The sequence below is a fragment of the Hippocampus comes genome, unplaced genomic scaffold, assembly GCF_001891065.2.
Source record: "Hippocampus comes isolate QL1 unplaced genomic scaffold, H_comes_QL1_v1.1 scaffold295, whole genome shotgun sequence".
NCBI classification, from domain to species: domain Eukaryota; kingdom Metazoa; phylum Chordata; class Actinopteri; order Syngnathiformes; family Syngnathidae; genus Hippocampus; species Hippocampus comes.
The window spans coordinates 89095-107571 of NW_017804848.1; the positions used below are offsets into that span (position 1 = coordinate 89095).

Genomic DNA, 18477 nt, shown 5'->3' on the forward strand with positions numbered 1-18477 from the left:
CAAACTTTGAACCCTATGACTTTTGATGCGATGCGGTTTATTTTTGGATGGTTACTGACGAGCACATCAAGTCACAAAAGGACCGTTGAAAGTGTCCGAGTCTACTGCGAAAACTGGGGAGCGCCTTCCAGCGGGCTCCTTTCTTGTTTCGAGCAATGTGAAACTTCACCCCGACTCGTGCGACGCACGTTTCGGTCACTGGCGACCGTGCGGACTCACCCAACTTGGCAAACTCCTGGTTGGCAACCTGCAGCCAGGTGACGTCTTCCTCGTTGAGGTCGTAGCGACACGTGCCCTCGGCCAGGGTGCGGATGTCCACGTAGCCCAAGGCCTGGGCGGCCGACGTGCGGATCAGCTTCTTGGGCCGGACGAACGTGACCTCCTTGCCGCCGTCGGCCAGCGGGCGGGCCGCCGGCTGCGGGATGGACTGCGGGCTGACGGGCACCTGGACGCCCTTCTCCCACTCCTGCCGCCACGGGTCGGCCAGGACGTAGAAATCCTCCGGGTTGAGCTGGTACGAGTCGTGCACCTTCATGGCCGTGATCAGATCCGTCCTGAAGACCTGAAGCAGGCGGAAAGCATGTCAAATCGATGCTCCCCCCTCTGCTCCCTTCTCTCTCTTTTTACATATATTGTGTTGGAATTGACAGTACAACGGACGAATTTAATTCTATCATTTCCCCCCCCCACTGATTTTTTTTCTTCAATTTCACATTTTTATTTAAATAAAAGCGCAAAAGTATCTTCCTGTAATTATTTGTTAGTATTCGTTTCTTTTGAAAATAAATTTGACAGGCAGGAACATGGAAAACAAATGATTTTCATTATTCTTTTTAATTAAAAAAAAAAATTAAACGTGTATATTTTGTATAAGTTTTGCTTTCCATTTTACGTCATTTTTCATTTTGGTTCCTCATAATAGGAAACCGTCTCAGGAAAAATGAGCACATGAAGAGTACTCTTTTATGAAGAGTATTCTTTTTTTAGGATTTAGCGCCTTGCAGCTCCGGAACATGAACATTTGCCGGTAAAAAGCCAACCAAGACCGCGGGGCTTGGGTCACTTATCTCCGCAGTCTCCAGGTCAATAACAGCCAAATGTGAACGTCTCTTCATTTATGACAGCCGCGTTGATTGTGTCAACAGTGACGTACCTCGGAAGGTTTCTGCCTGCTTCCTCTTCTGGCCTGAGACGAATGCTGCGACCAGCAGGTGGAATTGCCTGGACAGGAAATTATTTGGAGTCAATCATTTCAACTTTATAGGAGGGGTGTGAACTCCTCCGCAATGGATGTTTGGGTTCAGCATCGACAATGAGTCATCCCTCCGCCCATCTCGAAAAAAAAAACAAAAAAAAAAACAACTTTTTTTTACACTTACTGGCATCATCTGAGTCGTCGCTGCTGCTGGGGTGTCGACTTCTCTTCATGGTGGCGCGTCAGAGGAGCACCAGCTTCACACTGAAGACAAAGGAGAGCATCGTCAGCTTGAAAGGACCACCGGTTCAAATTCATATTCATTCTATTGTGTTTCGTGAGGCTTGCTTGTGATTTTGTCTCAATTTGAAAATATGAACTTCTTTAAAGCAAGTGAAGCATTTTTCGCCAACCTCGAAATCATCATGGCAACATTTTCAACACTTTCAAACCCCTTTATGAAAGTGACGTACTCCAGAGTATCACGCAAATATTTTTTTCAAATATTTACATATATTGTAAAAAAATTATCCTGGTTCTCAGTAGTGTGTATAATTGTTATTGTAATGTTGCTTTAGTACGATGTTAGCATGCAAACTTCTGACTCCGGGTAAGGTTTAAATTTGGACCAAAAAAAAAAAAATTATTTTGACCCAAATTTAAGCACTTTTCAAACGTCAGATGATTATTGTAGCCTTCTAATTCTTTGTCCACACCTGGAAGCTGAATAGCGCCACACGATATCACACTTACAAATATTTTGTGAGGCTACCACTCATGATTTTACAAATCGAATAATCTGTCAACAACTTTTTTTTTGGTGCCCTGAAGAGACAGCAAAGCAGATTATTTACCAGGCCTCGCGATTTCCTCGGCGTACACATGCGCGGACTGTGTCGTTGGGGGTGACATAGTTCAAGCTCAGCTGCAGCTGTGCCGTTAGCTGGTAAACAAACGCGTCCCCCTGAGGCTGTGAGCGAAGGAATCGCTCGCTGTGTACAAGACGACATTTTGCCTCGCATCACACACACGACGAAAAAAAATGATAATACGATTACAAATGATCAACGTGAGCCTCGCGATGCCACATCTATCCAACTAACTTTCAGGGAAATGACGTTCCCGGTAACGACAACAAACTACAGCCAATGCGGAGCAATCGCGGGGCGAGGTTAACAACGCTGAAATCGTAAACGGCAACATTAAGCAAGTTTCAAGATATAACGCGTGGTAATAACTTGTCGAATTATGTAAGGTAAAAAAAAAAAACTCAGCTAGGTGGCTAAGCTAAGGGTGGGCTCACGACATGTCGTGTGATGCCGTAACTTTGTTGCAGACCAAGTGCAAAAAAATAGCAGTTTAGTTTTAAAATTCCCCGTGTACGATAACTTTTTGGGGGCTTTAGTCGTTCAGGAAAAAAAGGCTGCTTTGACAAGCTAGGGCGTTGAGCTGTTACGATTAGCCTTAACGCTAACAGCGTCGTTCCAAAACATGAGGGCCCACCCACCAACCGGCGCCTCGAGTGGAATATTCTGGATGGTTTTTCCTCCAGTTTTGCACCCCTTTCACGATATTTAATCAGCAACGCTGAGCGTTGAGTAGACATTTTCGCTCTAAAACCAATCCGCCTCACGAGAAATTCTTTTGGAAGAGGGCCGCGGTTGTCGACGTTATGAAGTCGTCGCAGCCCGTGCTAACCCTGAGGCAGGTTGCTACGTTTGTTACCGTGGAGCGCCGTTAGCACCATTGAGCTAATGTTGCTATTTCGGCACCTCCTTATACGAATATGTTTCATTTTCTTTTCTGTCAAAATGCGCCTAGACCGCCTCGGATTCGTCAGTAGGTATCCGCTAAGAACGCTAAAATGGAAGTTGTGGCGAACGTGCGGCCAACGGGTAGTGAATGTTAACCAGCTGGGCACAATGTGGCGCACACGCACCAAAGCGAGCCACTGGTCGAGGTTAATCTTTGGCGCCATTTTAAAATGACGACGTCGCGTTCTCCCAATGGAAGTGGCCTCCGCCTCGCCTCAAAAAAAGTCTCTCGCCGCCCGCGCGCGGCCAAGTGTAGCCCAATCGTGTGGACGGTACATACGGTGCACGCCGGGACTCTGCAAGCCGCCGTTTTTCTTGGAGGTGAGGCGCAGTTCGGGCTCGGAGTTCCGCTTGACCCGCATTCCACATACACAAACAGCGAGATAAGGCGAGAGAGGGGAGGGAAGGCAAGGCAAGGTGGGGGCCATCGGGGGGCGGGACCCGGCCGGGAGGATGCAACCCTGCTCGGCTGCACTTATGAGGTTTGGCCGCTGGAGGAGAGCAACGCCCGTGCCGTTGAGTTGATAAATCATCCCTACACAAATAATTAATACCCACGGTTTGAGTGAAAACGTTCACGTAAACGCTGCGCTTGTTACAAAATGTCATTATTACAGTATTTGCTTTTTGTCGCATCACGCAACAATCTGTCAATCACTCACGTTGAGGGCAAGGTTACGTCATATTGTCTCTTAAAAGCACAGCGCAACAAATATATATTTTTTATTTTGTATTGTTTTTAACCACCTAACAAACATCACTACAACGTATACTGTAATGTATTTCTCGTTCGACGCAGCAAACAAGAACTTGTTTGCAAATTGGGAAAAACATGACGTCACGGCATTTTATTCTGAGCTTCGTCTCTTAAAGGCACAGAACACCAATTATTTATCCCTCGCTTTTTGTCTCTTTCGTCTTTGTATTTTTCAATCTTTGTCCACTTATCACTTGTTGTTAGCGCCCAAACCTACACCACTGCATTCCATATCGCACAAAAAAGTTGAATTACTGCTTTTATTGTCCAATAAGAGCGCTGAGCTTTGTCTCGGAAATAAAGAGTGCACCTGTTTTACAGTATCTTGATATTTTAGTATTTCTAATCTTCCACTATTTCAACTATGGTAACGAGATCAATCAATGTTTAACATTTCATTACTTGGAATTGTGAAGAATTGCTCCTTGAAATGAGCACGTTGGCAAAATAAAGACGTGACGGTATCGTCATGGTCTGTCACTTTATTTCTTTTCCGGTCAATGGAGGCCATACAATAATGGTAGCAAATTGCTTTATTATGACTTCTCAACGAATAAAGTAAAATAATAACAAGAACAACATAACGTGGTGTAAAAATGCACATTTTTACCAAAAGTTGGGGGGAAATCTAGAACGGTACTTTACGACACAGTACCTCAAAGAGCTCAGTCCCACTCACCGTCAACTATAATCTCTACAAATTAAGAAAATATCAAAAAGCGTATTACCCAAAAGTGAAGGGGGATGGGGAGAAGCATATTCTAAGGGTCTGTGTTCCGCAAGTTAATAATAGGGGAAAACAGCACAGCACTGTGGTAATACAGTAAGCTATACTACAACGTACTGCACTTCACTGGGCTCAGATGCGCTCACAAAAAAAAAAAAAAGTCCGATTCACCGTAAATATCTGAACATGAATCAGCAGGTTTTTTCGTTGACCTTTTGTACGTGCAATTCATCGCTGGGGCACTCATGCAAAAGGTATTTTATGCAACATACCAGTAATTCATCATAGCCAAATAATAAAATATTTTAATGACATTTTTAGATCATTGCATGCCATGATGTAACTTGGTGTATAATCTGCATTTATTCTAGGGAACAGCTAAATCCCGAATGGTGCTCCTTCAACCAAGTCTCCTGCGTTCTTATCTGAGAGCCAAGATGGCGTCGTAGTATTTCCCCGTGCGACACAGCTGCACGTCGCGGAAGCCGCTCTCTTGGAGCATCCTGGTGTACTTGGAAGGCGTACACGTCATGAGAATTGTGACACGATACGACGTGATAGGCTTCAATCTGATCAGGACTCACCTGGTTTGCAGACGTCGCAGATCCGCTTAAGAAGCGTCAGACTTTTTTCCTCCGGCCAGTCATGGAGGATGCGAGCCAGGATGTATAGGTCGGCAGGAGGCAGTTCTCCGTGGAAAAAATCTCCTGTCGGGGCAAGAAGTAGAAATAATGCATTTTATAATTCATACGGAGTGGAAATATGATGTGTAAAATAAATGCATCACACGGTCAGGAGCATTCATCCAGTTTGGTGAACACTGCAGTATCGCAAAAATCCAGAAGGGGGTGCTGTTTTGCTGTCAGGAGACTGATTGATAATGTTTAAAACTGTAGGTGGCAGCATACTTGGTGCTGGAACGGAAAAAAAGGGATTGACTACCGCTCTGGAACTTCAAGGTGTTGTTTTCCTGTAGGAAGTGCTTGGCGGCCATTTCCACAACTGCGGGCATGTCAAACACGGTGACGGAGGATGAGGGGTAGGCCTTAACCATCTCACGGGCCAGCGCACCGGTGCAGCCTGCGAGTTCAAGACGGGCAAGGCAACGAGTTAGCCGCAATGTCACAGATCTGAAAATGATATGGGTTTTTAACGATACCCTTCAAAAATCACATCCATGGATGCCTTGTGAGTCTTGCGTTATTGGCTGTCTGCATGTTTTGCTCCACTGTTTGTGTTCAAATAGCTGTTGCTTAAAGGGTTAGCTTGTCAATGACGCGATTCATGACTTGTTAGCACTAAGTTAGCAAAAGTGTTCTTCAGATAAAGTTGTTTCTTCAAACGGCGTAAGTAATTCTCTTTTGTATTATGTTTGTTTTGAGAGTAAAGTTGGCAGTTAATTCTTGCATGCTACACTTGTTGTGTTGATAGCGCCCTCCCCCAGTGGCAAACTTCTTCCTACCTCCGAGGTCAACGACGTTCTGGAAGCCGGCGAGGTTGAACGCCGTCACCACATCGTGTCCGTCCAGCACCCAGAAGGAGTTCATCAGACCCATAAACTTCAGCATCTTCTCCTCGGTCCTTCCCCAAAAGTGGGAATTTTGTGTCAAAACTGAACAATTCTCAACGTTCTCCTGCAGAGACCCACCTGTAGATGGCTTGGAAGACCTCCTCGGGCGGGATCCCAAACGTCTTCTGGTTCTGGTTCCTGCCATCCCTGTGAAGAGAAGCAGGATGCATGAAGCAATAAAAATACAAATCCTTTTAACGCGTCACCCTTCACACAGACCTGACGACATCCGCCAAGTTGTTCCACAGTGGGTAGGTGGTCTGCGACTGGTAGATCGCAAGGTCGTGCAGCGACTTGGCACCACCTTTGGCCAAGTACACGCTGGCCACTTCGGTGTTCCTGTAAAGAGCTCGGGTGGGAGAAAGGACAGAAAAGAAAATATCAGGTCGCTAAGATCACTTTATCGAGTGAAAGAGCAGGTCTTGGAGAAAGCTGGTTGCTGTGGTGGTGGAAGGTCGTAGGGGCGGTTCGTGTTGGTGGTCACCGGTTCCGTCCTGCGGTTGCGTCTCCACATGGAGGATCTCGATGCCCACCAGGGCGTCCAGCAGTCGCTCCGTTCCGTCCACGCTGGCTCGCAAGGCCTGCGCCACCTGCTGGGCGCTCAGGGCACACGGCGACGTCGCCAGGAGGTCGAAGACGCCCAGCTCGCAGGCGGAGAAGATCACCTGAACAAACAAACGCGCGATTCCCCAAACAGGAGAGCAGAGCGAGCGTGAGCGTGTTAGCATCTTAGCCGTTGTCGTTCTAAAGAGTGGCCGACGTTGTCAAACTTGAGCCTTGAGCCATTTGGGAGCCTTTCCTACTCGGGGTTGCCAAGCTTAAATGTCAAATATTGACTCAAAACCCAGAGCCAGCTGTTTTATTTGCGTTAAACTTGCATGGAAGGCTAAGAGCAACCAATTTATTGCAGTGTGCTCTGTGTAGAACGCTCATAAACACTTTTAACTCAAACAAAAACTTTAAGGCAGTGGTGCCTACTGGTCCGCGGGTAATTTGGTACCTGGCCACGCAGAGAGAAAAAAATCACTTTTATTCCTTCCGTTTTATTTATTTCGGAATCTGAAAGATGTTTTATTTTGAAAAGTTATCGGATTCTCTGTTACATTCGTCGACAGCAGTGGTTCTTAACCTTAGTGGAGGTACTGAAGCCAATCAGTTCAAATGCATTCACCAAACCCTTCATTAGTGAAAAATAAAAATATGTTTTTTTTTTTTTTTACAAATTGAAGACATTCAACTAGAACAATTTGCTCCAAGAAACACAGCATTAAAATACTTGACTTACCTTTGACACCCTGAAGCCGTTCAAGTACTCGAGTAGTTTAAACGGATAGTCCATCTCACTCTGCGAAAGATGCTCGGACATGGCTGCGCTTCACAAAAAAAAAGGACAAAAAGATGAAGGGGGTCAATCACAAAATCTTCCCAAGCTAAAATGTGCTTCGGGCTCGGTGAAGGCGTCCCGAACCAGTCAGATGATGGTCGCTCAAAGGGCACCAAGGAGAAGGAGGAGCGGCTGGCTGGCTTGCTGTGGCATTCAGTTTCACGAATGGCCTTTATAAGCGCGCCTTCCGCCGTCCTTCCCATTTAAATGACATTTAGATTACGAAGAAGCGCGTGAATTCCAACGCAGCCATCATCCGAGCCGCGTCTGTTACAGGGGGTGATGCAGCACCACCATGTGGAGGTTGATTGTCACTGCACTTTGTCCTCTTGACGTCCCCCCACGTTCCAACTCCTGTAATAATAAGAATAATAAATACCTCTAATAGAGACCAGTAGACATGGGTGCTATCGTTTGATATTTTTTTCTTTACAAAGCAGAACATGACGATGTTGCTGCCTGCTACTGGCATTCCGCACAGAAAAGACAGGGAAAAACAAAACGTCTGACATTATTAACGTCTCACTCGGCTCGTTGTCTCTCAGAGATGTGGGGCAGCGAGGACTTCCCAGCATGCCTCGCGCTCTCATCTTTTGGCCCACAAAGTGCCTTCCCTCAGGCTGACGTACGGCCAAAGCGAAAGGCTTCTCTTGCTGAATTGTGTCCTGAACCAGAAATGTAAAATGCCATGATGAATGAGTATAAAATAAAATTTAGGACTGGGTTTTCCTGCAGCAAAAAGAGAGGGACAAACAAAACTGACACACACAGACAGAAAGACTAAAAGACAGGAAGAGATTAGAGCGACTAGTCAGGAAGGCTGGTTCTGTCCTGGGCTGCTCCCTTGACACTCTGGAGGAGGTGGGCAACAGCAGGATGCTAGCTAAGCTAAAAGCTAGGTTGGACAGTCCCTCCCACCCCCTCCAGCCCGCCCTGACAGCACTCGGTAGCTCCTTCAGTCGGAGACTGTTACACCCGCGTTGCAAGACGGAGAGATACCGCCGCTCGTTCCAACCGACTGCTGTCAGGCTGCTGAATAAAAAACGAATAAATAAATAAATCATAAAATTATTTAAATGATATGACAACAAATGTGAATGTGAAATAAAGGATATCTTATCTTATCTTATATGTCTCCTATATTACCGGCATCCCATTTCCCATCCCACTTTCCAAACAACTTTGACAATCTTCGGAACCTGAACGCGCACCTCTGACCTTGCTAATCCTGCGCATGGGCCTTTTCCTGCCAAGGCGGCGGACTTTCAGGAAAGCTCGCACTCACTTACGGACAAGGTAAAACAAACTTGAAAACACCTCGGCCGGGCTTCAATTCCCACTCGGAGGCGAAATGATTTCCAGGAATTCTTTGTGACACTTTTGGATGCCAGTGAGTCACGTTCCAAGCGGAGACCTCCGGGCTAAGAGTGTTCCGTGGTTTAAAAAAAAAAAAAACTTGGCTTCATGAACTCTTTCGGAACCCGCTCTGTGTATTTCACAATGCCAGTCTTCAAAGTTACAGGGAGCCGTTTCGGGAAGGTTTCTTCATCAGTAAAATCCCCAGGGAAGGAATAAAAGACAAATCCCCACATGTGGCAAGGACGAAACAATCACCAAACTCCTTTAAAAGCTCCAAAGTTTCACTGATAAAACGAAAACTCTAGAAAACAACCCAAATTGTGCAAGTCAAAATAAGAATCCTGTCAAAGCACCCAAAGTTGACCTAAACAAAAAACTGTAAACCCGTAACGGTGCGCATGTTAAAATTAAAATACAATCAATCCTCTAAAGTTTAGTGGTCGGCAACCCAAAATGTTGAAAGAGCCATATTGGACCCCCCCAAAAAAAACACAAAAAACAACTATGTCTGGAGCTGCAAAAAATCAAAAGCCTTATATAAGCCTTACAATGAAGGCAACACATGGAGTATGTATCTATATGAGTTATATTAAGAATAAGAAAACCTTTATTCGTCTCACAATGGAGAAATTCCCAATTTACAGCAACAAATTTATGAAAGCAAGAAAGTAGAAGAACAAAATGTTTCGGAGCTGCTGTAAAGGCAGCCACTCTCGCAGCGCCATCTTGAAGTCAAACATTTTTGAAAAAGCTCCAGGGAGCCACTAGGGCGGCGCTAAAGAGGCGCCTGCGGTTCCAGAGCCACGGGTTGCCGAACATTGGGCCGATAAAAATAAAAACCTGAAAAAAGACCCAAAGTTGTTCAGATTAGAATCTAACAACCGTAAAAAACCTCTAAAAGTTGCAGAAGTTAGAATAAAGCTTCAGTGAAGAACCAAATAGTTGAGCTTTTTAAAATTTTATGAGGAAAAATCCCAAATGTAGTTCAGGAAAAAAAATGTCCAGACGATTAAACCCTCCAAAATAAGATCTAATTGCTCTAAACCCCTTGAAGTTGAGCTACTGGAAATCCACCTGAGGTTGTGCAAGAGAAAATAAAGGTAACGCTAAAAAAACACAAAAATGCAAAACTCTGACCATCTCCTTTATTAAACAAAATGTACATGTTCAACCTATACAAAAATAAGATGGCCCGAATGCTCAACAAATCATAAAACACACACACACACACACACACACACACACACACACACACACACACACACACACACACACACACACACAGAATAACGGGTACCACATTGCGCTTGGAGCGTGGAGGATCACTATTTGGCACCATCGCTATTTGACCAGGACAAATGAGAAAAAAGGTCGCGATCGTCCACAGTCCTTGGGAATTTCCGCCAGGACGGCCTGTATATTCATCCTATCCTCCTTGGTGAGGCTGCACTTCAGTTTGAGCAAAGACATCACATGCTTCTCGCTGAAGGAAGCAAAGGAAGGAAGGAGGCAGGAAAAGTTAGTGGGCATGGCACGGATCCCATTTTAGTGCCTGTGTTGAGCACCTCTGAAAACTGTTCTGGAATAAACAAGAGAGCTACTTCTGACGACGCGAAGATCGGCTAACTTTCAGATGACCTCCTTCAATGCAGTTCCAATTTTTCCCCACGGGAAATACACTTGACAGAAATATCAACACAACAATTTTATTGTTGCTTCCATTTTCGATCTATGACTTTTTTCGTACACAAAGATCAGATATAAGTCAAGCCGGGTTTTGTTTTTTTCCATCTTGATTTTATTTGACCTGATTTATTCGTCTTTTTTTTTTTTCCACTCAATACTGAAACCTAATTTTTTTTTTTTTTTTTTTATTGATCAGATAGATTCACATTAAAGTCTAAGACGGATTGTTTCTGGGGGTAAATTGGTGCTAACATGCTAACAAGGCATTTTTCCAGGACCAGTATTTTTTGGAATTCAATCTCTCATGGGGTAATGTCACGAAGATAAATGGCTATGTTTTGTATTCAAGTCCATTAAAGTATCCGAATGAACTTATGTGAGGTTTTCGCCGAGAAAGGAGTGTGAAAATGCTAACAAAAATGGCTAATGAGGTGTTGTTTTTTTTTGGGGTGTTTTTTTTTTTTTGCTCATATCCTACTGAGCATGGAGCCTGTTTGGTATGCGGCGTATGTCAGTTGGTTGTAAGAGATGACATCAGCCGCCGTTTACCTGAAGTCGGGGAAATCGCTTCCCAGCGAGGCCACCTGGCACTGGATGGCAGGGAGATCCTGGAGCTTCAGGATTTCGGCCATCATGCTGAGAGCCTTCTGAAGCCACGCCTCCTCGGAGCCCTGAATGCCAAAAACATTTTTTCCCCTCCCGTTTATCTTGAGTTCATACAAATTCCACGAGCTTCCAGTCAGTGTCGGACTTTCTGCAGTTGAGCAATAAGACGCGGTCATTCATACTGTGGATTACGTCATATTAGCATTTACACGAAATGAATGAGGAACGCATTTATTGATTTACCTCATTTGCGATGAATACAGAGACAAATCAAAATGAACACATCCATTTTGCCGACCAAACCCCCCGACAAACTTACGTGTCTGGCGAAGAAGTCGTGCAGAGCGCACGCGTCGTCATCCACGTTGTCGGCGGCCTGTTGCTGCTGCTGTTTGTCCTTCAGCCTGAGTTCCCCCTTGAGAAGCCTGCGAGCGTACTCCACCGACACTTCCTGGTGCAGCTGGCCAATCAGCTCCTAGCGGGCAGAGCGCTCAGCCAATCAGACGTCAGTCTCACATTGCATCGCAGAGTGTCCCGTCAATATCACTGCCGCTCGTATCGCACGGCGTCGAATCTCACGCTTTTCACGTGATATTGCGTCGTGTCGCGCACGATACCACGCCGTAGCGTACCGCGCCGACGCTAATCGGACGATATTGTACCGGTCTCGATTGCATCGTTTCGCATTGCGGCACATCGTATCGTATCGTATTGTATCGTATCGTATCGTATCGTGCCGTATCATAATGTAGCATACCATAACGCATCGCGCTGTAATCGTACATGGTGCAGTATGGTTATTTGATTTCAAGTCATTGTATCCAACCGTGTCGTAACCTCTCACGTCACGTCTTATTCGTCTAGTAGGAAATCACGGCGTCACATAACACGACCGGCGTGGTGTGCCGCACGTTGTGGTCGTTCGTACCCGGTGACAGGACTCGGATGAACCTTGAAGCTGAGGCATTTCGTCCTCCAGGCCGGATAGCAGGAGCACCAGCGTCGACTTCTTCAACCACTCTTGGCTGAAAAGCTTCCGGTAGCACAACTGCGGTGTCACAAAGTTCAGATTGGAGTAGACAGCGTGGCGCGGCAAAAATGGCACGGCGGCCGGCGGCGTCACCTTGAGGTTCCTGTGCACGGGATTGAGCAGGTAGTCGTGCGCGCTTTGCTTCATGTCGCTCAGAACGCTCAGGCAGCCTTCGCGCACGTCCTCCGGGAACAGGCGGCTCTGCGTGCTCAGGAAGTGCCTGCGCACGCATCGGGAACGGACGTATGAAGACGCGAAGGCGTACGCGGTGGCAGAATGAGGAGTGATGCGATGGACGGATGAAAAAGGTTGAATGAGTGTCAAAAAACGGACAGATGCACAACCGAATGGACGGATGCAGGGCGGATGACTGGATGAATCGTTCTATGGACGGTGAGTGGATGAATGAATGATGGAACGTATACGCGAGTGAATGAACAAACGCAACATCACCTGAACTGCGCCACACAGCCGAGGTTGGCTTTGACGAAGGCCGCGCTGTTGGCCTTGTTGCGCTTGATGACTTGGGCCTGGAACGTCCTGAACCTTCAAGGCAACGGGGGCGCGGTCAAATACTTGGACCGACCGGGGTCTCGGTGTCGGCAACGGCGCCGCTTTACCTGTGCAGCAAGTCTTGCAGCTGACGAGTCAAATTCTGAGCCTTGTGCGGGTCGCCCACCACCTTCGCCGCCGCATTCACGATGCCGTTGACCATCTACGTAAAACCACATTGTTCGATTCCGTTTGACGCTATCGGTTGCCATTCAGTTAGCCTGTGCTATGCTAACTAGCCTAGCTAACGGATCTGTTCTAAGCTAAAAGGCTGCGCTACGCTATCGATCTGACGCTTCGCTCCAGTGCTCGGCTAAATGGTCTGAGCTGAGCTAATCAGCCTTTGCCAAGCTAATAGCCTCGGCTAAGCTAACTAACCACATCGTTCGATTCCGTTTGACGCTATCGTTTTGCCGGGTAGGCAAGAGAGCTGTACAGTAATCCGGTACCGTACCTGAATGACGTCATAGGCCGTTGGACTGACGAAGCATCCGTCCTCCTTGGGCGGCTCCTCGCCTTTGGTCCAGGCCTCCTGGGCCTGGTCTAGGATACGTCCGACGTACGTGGTCAGCTCTCGCTGAACAAACATTGACGTCCGACATGAAAAACAACTCTTGAGGGTGAACGTGAACGCCGCGGCGGGTACCTGCTGATGGCTGAGGTATTGTTCCTCCAGAGGTGAGAGGAGATTTTCAGGTAGGAGCTCTTGAAGGACTTTGGCGTCGATGTCGGCGGCCAGCTGAGGTTCCTGAAGCAACCTGGCGCACGAAGGAGCCGTTTTTAAATCCTTATGTGGTGAAATGCGCGTTAAGTTTAACGTTGAACCCCTGAAATGTGCTTGTTGATGGAATGGTTGGAATCGGTGGAGATACTTCCACATCTCTAAGAGGTCAATACGGCTGTCATTTTTGCGCTCGGTGAGAATTGCGATCTGGCGTTTAGGCAATGTGAAACTGACTGTGGGTAGTAGTCGTTGACCCAGCGCAGCAGGAAGGTGCAGTCCCGGTCGTCCAGCCCGAAGTCGGCCAGCCTCCTGAGCCTGATGCTGATGCAATGGTGGTACCAGGTGGCGTACAGCTGGCAAATGGCGAGGTGGCTCGGGTAGCACGGCTTGACGCGCTCCGCCACCAGCAGGAGGTCGCGCCTCAGCCGCCGGCCCATGCCGTGCACGTCGGCCTGGATGGACGACTGCTCCGTCGAGGGCGTGGGCGGGGCGTCCATGCGCTCCTCGACCAGGCTGCGCAGCGTCTCGTCGTGCAGCTGCCTCCAGCCCCTGACGGAAGATGCAAGAACAGCAAGTGTACCGCTTTGCATTTGAAACTGGATTTCGAACAGATTTTTTTTTTTTTAAAACAATTCTGTGTCCAAAATAATTCACCATTTCACTGTCGGCATAAAATTCAAATAATTAAACTCAAATTACAATTCTTATGATGAAAAAATGTGACAAGAAATAAGTCAAATATGTCAAATTTTGAACGCCAGCATTTTTACAGATAAAACATTCTACAGTCGAACATTTCTGAAGTCAAATCATCAAATCCATCATCAAGATTCAAATGAAAACTCGGATGGCACAAAAATACTCCATAATAAAATTTCAAGTTTAAATTACTCACACAAATATTTTTTTTTGCACCAAAATTTCAATTGTACAAAAAAATTTAAACAGTAATAATACCTCAAATAATTTAATCAATCTATAATTAGTCAATCAATCAAAACATTTTTTTTTGGGGGGGGAGGAAATCAATGTTTAAAATTAAAAATCTGATGCCAAAAAAAAATACCTCAAGATATATTGGAGTTTGATTCAAATCATCAAATATAAAAAATAAAATAAAATAAAAATCACCGTCGGAAAAAAAAACAGATGAATCTAAATCGTCAAATCAATAAGTGGGAAACCAATCAAAAATATCTTTTTTTGCACTGGAAACATCACACAGATTTTTTAGGGGGTGCGTCACAACTTCCAAGCGTTCCCTACCTGAGCCTCCAGGGCGGCGCCATGCCTCCATATTGCTCCCACCCATCGTCGCACTCGTCCTCCTGCTGCATAAACGTCACGGCTGACTTGAGCGCGTCGGCGTCCATTTGGTCCAGGGAGCCCCTGAGCGTCTGCAGCACCGCCTCCTCCAAAGTTTGCCGGTCGGCCGCCAGGGCGTCCACGTCCCCCGAGGGCACCTCGAGGGGGGGCGCCTTGTCGTCGGGGCCGCCCACGAAAAGACGCTCCTCTCGGGCCAGCAGCAGCCGGCCCGCCTCGCTCAGGTGCAGCGCCGAAAGATGCTGCTCAAACGTCAGCGCCGGTGGCGGCGGTGCTGGCGGCGCTGAAGCAGAAAACGCTCGGGTCATCGAGGGAAGCTAGGGTTCGGATTTCAAAAGAAGGTTTCACGCCAGGGACCAGGTTTTGCAATAAGGGCTTGGAGATCGTTTTGGGCTTTTCAATATCAAATGAAGGTCTCAAACCGGGATTAGGTTTCAAAGTAGCGTTTCAAGACAGCTCTGAGGTCCTACATTCCAGTTTCAAGCCAGGGAAACGGTTTCAAATGAAGTCTTCAAACCAGGGAGAGGGTTTCCAGTTAGTGTTCGGATTTTGAGACACAATTACGGTTTCAAACCATAGACAGGGTTTCCTGGTTCACTGTAGTGTGTCGCTCTGGGTTCAGGTTTTAAGGTCGTGTTTCAAGATTTTAAATCAGGTTTGCAAGGCAGGTTTGAGGTTTTAAAATTAGAGTTATAAAACAGGTTTTTTTTAGGCCATTGTTAGGATTCCAAGCAAGAATTAGGCTTTGAAATGAAAGTTTCAAGATTGATTTAGGGTTTCAAGCCAAAATTGAGGTTTCAAACTAGGGTTGGGGTTCTAGATTTGGGATTCAATACAGGCTTCGGGTTTTTGGAGCCAACTTTAGGCTTTCAAGTGAGACAGTTTGGCTTGATGGTGACTCTTCATTCATTTCCACTTGCACCTCATGAAACTGCTAATTAGCCTGTGCTAAGGTAACCAGCCTTCACTAAGCTAACTGATATGTTCTAAGACACAGGTGTCAAAGTCAAGGCCCGGGGGCCAGACCTGGCCCGCCACGTCATTTGATGTGGCCCTCCGAAAGAAAATCATGTGTGTCAACTTGCACGATCCTTCCTCAAATCTGGACCAAAATGTCAAATTAGCATGTATAATCAATGATAGAATTTTGCAATAATTTTGTTCATCTATTGTAGTTGGTTTGGTGTGTACAAGTAATAATGCGATGAGACAACATTTTTGTGGTTTCACAGCCGGGCCTCTGAAGGAAGACGTCACTCCAAAGTGGCCAGCGACAAAAATTCGTTTGACACCCCTGTTCTAAGGGCGAATAGCCTGCGCTAGGCTATCTATCTTACACTGCGCTAATTAGCCTGTGCTATTCTAACTAGCCTAGCTAACGGATCTGTTCTCAGCTAATAGCCTGCGCTAGGCTATCTATCTGACGCTGCGCTACAGTGCTAGGCTAATGGTGTGAGCTGAGAGAACCAGCCTTTCCCAAGCAAATAGCCTAGGCTAGGCTAACTAACCTGTGCTAATAGCAAAAAGTGTTTGTTTTTGTCTGAACGCACCTGTGAGGTCAGGGATATCTTGGGGCTCCGTCCGTTTGTCCGTGGTGGAGGTGCTGTTACGCCTGACTTGAGGTGCTTTGGGGCCCCACACCTTGGGGAACTTCAGGTTCAGCTTGGGTCCTCCCGCCGCTTTCCCGGGGGGCTTCTTCTCGGCGGCCGCCTTCCGGAGGGGATTGGACAAGGGTGCCAACGTTGACCACTTGAAGCCGTCATGTTTCTGGGGCGAGTCTGACGCATCGCATACAAACATGTTTTGACACATAAGCAGGCTTTCAAAGTGAGGTTTCAAGCCTGCGTTGGGTTTTAATCTAGCGTTTCAAGACATGATTGAAATTTCGGGGCAGGGTTTGGGTTTCAAAGTTTCAAAGTCGAGGTTAGGGTGTTAAATGAGGGTTTGAGGACAGGGACGCTGTGAGTCGGGTTTCAACCAAGGTTTAGGGGTTATCAATGAGGCTTTAAGTACACGTTTCGGGATTCAAGACATGGTTTAGCCTAAACCGTTTAAGTTTCAAAATATGGGTTTCAAGCCTGAGTCAGGTTTCAAAGTAGTTGAGTTTTAAATTTGGAGACGGGTTTAGGGATTCAAACTTGGGTTAAAGGTTCAAAGAAGGGTTGCGAGCCAAAGTTGGGTTTTAAAATAGGCTTTTCAAGTCTCCGTTGGAGTTTCAAACTAGTTGTGTGGTGTTAAAGTGGAGTTCTCATGCCCGGGTTGAGCTTCGAGGTCGGGTTTCAAGCCAGGGTTACAATTTCAAAAGAGGGGTTGAACTTAGCATTGCAAAGTAGGCTTTCGAGCCAGGATTTCATAGACGGGCTCAACCAGTTTGAAATCAAAAGTGCTATCACTGTCAAGTTAAAAAAAAAAAAAAACCCCGCACTGCTTATCAGATGGTTCCAGCGGACTTTCAGAATAAAACCCAATCTTGTCATCCGTGACGGAAAAACGGGTTTTTCTCGATGTTGTTTTCGTTCTTTTGCGAAGAGCATCAAATCACCAAAATCAACAAACTCAAAAACATTCAAATTGTGACAAACTGACACGTTTTCATACGCGACGCACATGAAAACGTGTGCGCGCGTTTCTGACAGCGTGTACACGTGTGTGTTTGTATTTGTGTGCGTGTAAATATTTGTGTGTGTATTTGTGTGCGTGCGTACTACTCACCCGATCTCATTGCCGCTCCTCTCACAAAACACACTCGCTCTCACACGCTCACAGTTTTTAAGTAACTGCCTCAAGCCACGCCTGGACCGAAAATGACGTCACGCACGCACAGACTGCACGCGCGCACAGACAGCACGCACGTGCACATGTGCAAACATTCCAAATTTTAAGCGGTTCAATGAGCGTCACACGCTGCTCAAAGCGGGGGCGGGGGGATTCGAACTTATTTGAACAGCCTGAATCATGGGCTTTTCCCCAACAATTTTACAAAGAGTGAGAAAAGAAAGCTAACAGCCAGTGCGATTGTTTCGCTTTGGTGCCAGGCATGTACAACCATCCACTGCCCTCCAAAATGAAAAGCGAAAGTATCGCTGACAAGTGCGTGCCACGAGGGAACAGCCTCACCACAAACATGCGAGGCTGTACAGGAAATGAGACATTTAGCATGCAGCGCAGGAACCCGCACGATTCGGGTCTCGCTTGCAAGTGCAACATGTTCGCAACACCAACAAACGCCCAAACTCACTTTGCGGTTCCCCATTGAAAGGTCGAAGGGGGAAGAAAAAAAAAACAGCACTCGAGACTTTTTCCTCGGATGCACTTACAATTTGGTGAACGTGTCCGTCAGAACGAGATGCACGAAAATGTCTCAAGGAACCATTCCTGGAATTCAAGTGGAAGTCGCTCACATGAACGATTGAGTGGCCACTGGAAAGTCCTGGACACCTGCTTGATGGATGGACTTGGAATCGGATCAACTTGTCTTTCAGGCCAGGATGCGCAAAAAAAGTCTAGAAGACCCAGGCCGAGTATTGAACAGGAGGTTGTCCATTTTGGACCTGCAAAAGTTAATCGGTTTGGTGGCATAGCTCCTGAAATGTTGGGAGGAAAAAAAAATCAGCCCCCCACCCACCCCACCCCTCATTAAAATTCAAGTGGCACAGATTTTGCTTGTCGTATTTTTGTGCCATTCACTTTTTTGGCCCCGAGCTTTTACATTTTTTTATGCCGTACAAATTCAATTTTTGAAATTTAAAA

General features: G+C 46.4%; 3 protein-coding genes across 8 annotated transcripts in view; all 3 read right to left on the reverse strand.

Annotated features, from left to right (window-relative positions):
• Positions 1–3451, reverse strand: part of jade1 (jade family PHD finger 1) — a 10305-nt gene extending 6854 nt beyond the window's left edge. The window contains exons 1-5 of one of the 4 annotated variants that reach the window (XM_019878773.1): positions 3290–3451; positions 2050–2187; positions 1380–1452; positions 1154–1221; positions 220–562 (exon numbers count right to left, since the gene is read on the reverse strand). In XM_019878773.1, the coding sequence (XP_019734332.1) occupies positions 220–562; positions 1154–1221; positions 1380–1428 (460 nt within the window). In that variant the 5' untranslated portion in view covers positions 1429–1452; positions 2050–2187; positions 3290–3451. Of the gene's footprint in view, positions 1–219; positions 563–1153; positions 1222–1379; positions 1460–2049; positions 2188–3289 lie in introns of all 4 variants that reach the window. The other 3 variants (XM_019878764.1, XM_019878746.1, XM_019878755.1) reach the window with 3 other exon arrangements.
• Positions 3452–4833: 1382 nt separating this feature from the next.
• Positions 4834–8812, reverse strand: asmt2 (acetylserotonin O-methyltransferase 2). The gene is given in 9 exon segments (XM_019878786.1): positions 4834–5075; positions 5078–5200; positions 5436–5573; positions 5956–6074; positions 6142–6210; positions 6283–6412; positions 6548–6728; positions 7349–7431; positions 8659–8812. Coding segments are annotated over 9 exon segments (1029 nt in total). The 5' UTR covers positions 8684–8812; the 3' UTR covers positions 4834–4914.
• A 1253-nt stretch (positions 8813–10065) lies between these two features.
• On the reverse strand, positions 10066–17558 carry tnfaip2b (tumor necrosis factor, alpha-induced protein 2b). Of its 3 annotated transcripts, XM_019878720.1 has the most exons (14): positions 17440–17558; positions 16278–16505; positions 16153–16158; positions 14671–15010; positions 13639–13953; positions 13327–13438; positions 13135–13257; positions 12749–12843; positions 12582–12674; positions 12222–12348; positions 12027–12146; positions 11418–11573; positions 11042–11163; positions 10066–10289 (listed from the first exon to the last, which is right to left on the reverse strand). In XM_019878720.1, the coding sequence occupies exons 1-14, from the start codon at positions 17447–17449 to the stop codon at positions 10148–10150; spliced, it is 1989 nt and encodes a 662-aa protein (XP_019734279.1). In that variant the 5' UTR covers positions 17450–17558; the 3' UTR covers positions 10066–10147. The 3 variants fall into 3 exon arrangements, with proteins under 3 accessions (XP_019734279.1, XP_019734293.1, XP_019734285.1); XM_019878734.1 differs by lacking the exon at positions 16153–16158; XM_019878726.1 differs by lacking the exon at positions 16153–16158 and having other exon boundaries at positions 14671–15013.
• Between the last annotated feature and the right edge of the window lie 919 nt (positions 17559–18477).

Excerpts from the sequence above, each read along its gene's own strand:
- tnfaip2b (XM_019878720.1), bottom strand. Across the intron at positions 12,844-13,134 it reads CGGCCTATGACGTCATTCAG|ATGGTCAACGGCATCGTGAA; the intron begins GTACGGTACCGG and ends GGTTTTACGTAG. Across the intron at positions 12,349-12,581 it reads GGCTGTGTGGCGCAGTTCAG|GCACTTCCTGAGCACGCAGA; the intron begins GTGATGTTGCGT and ends ATGCGTGCGCAG.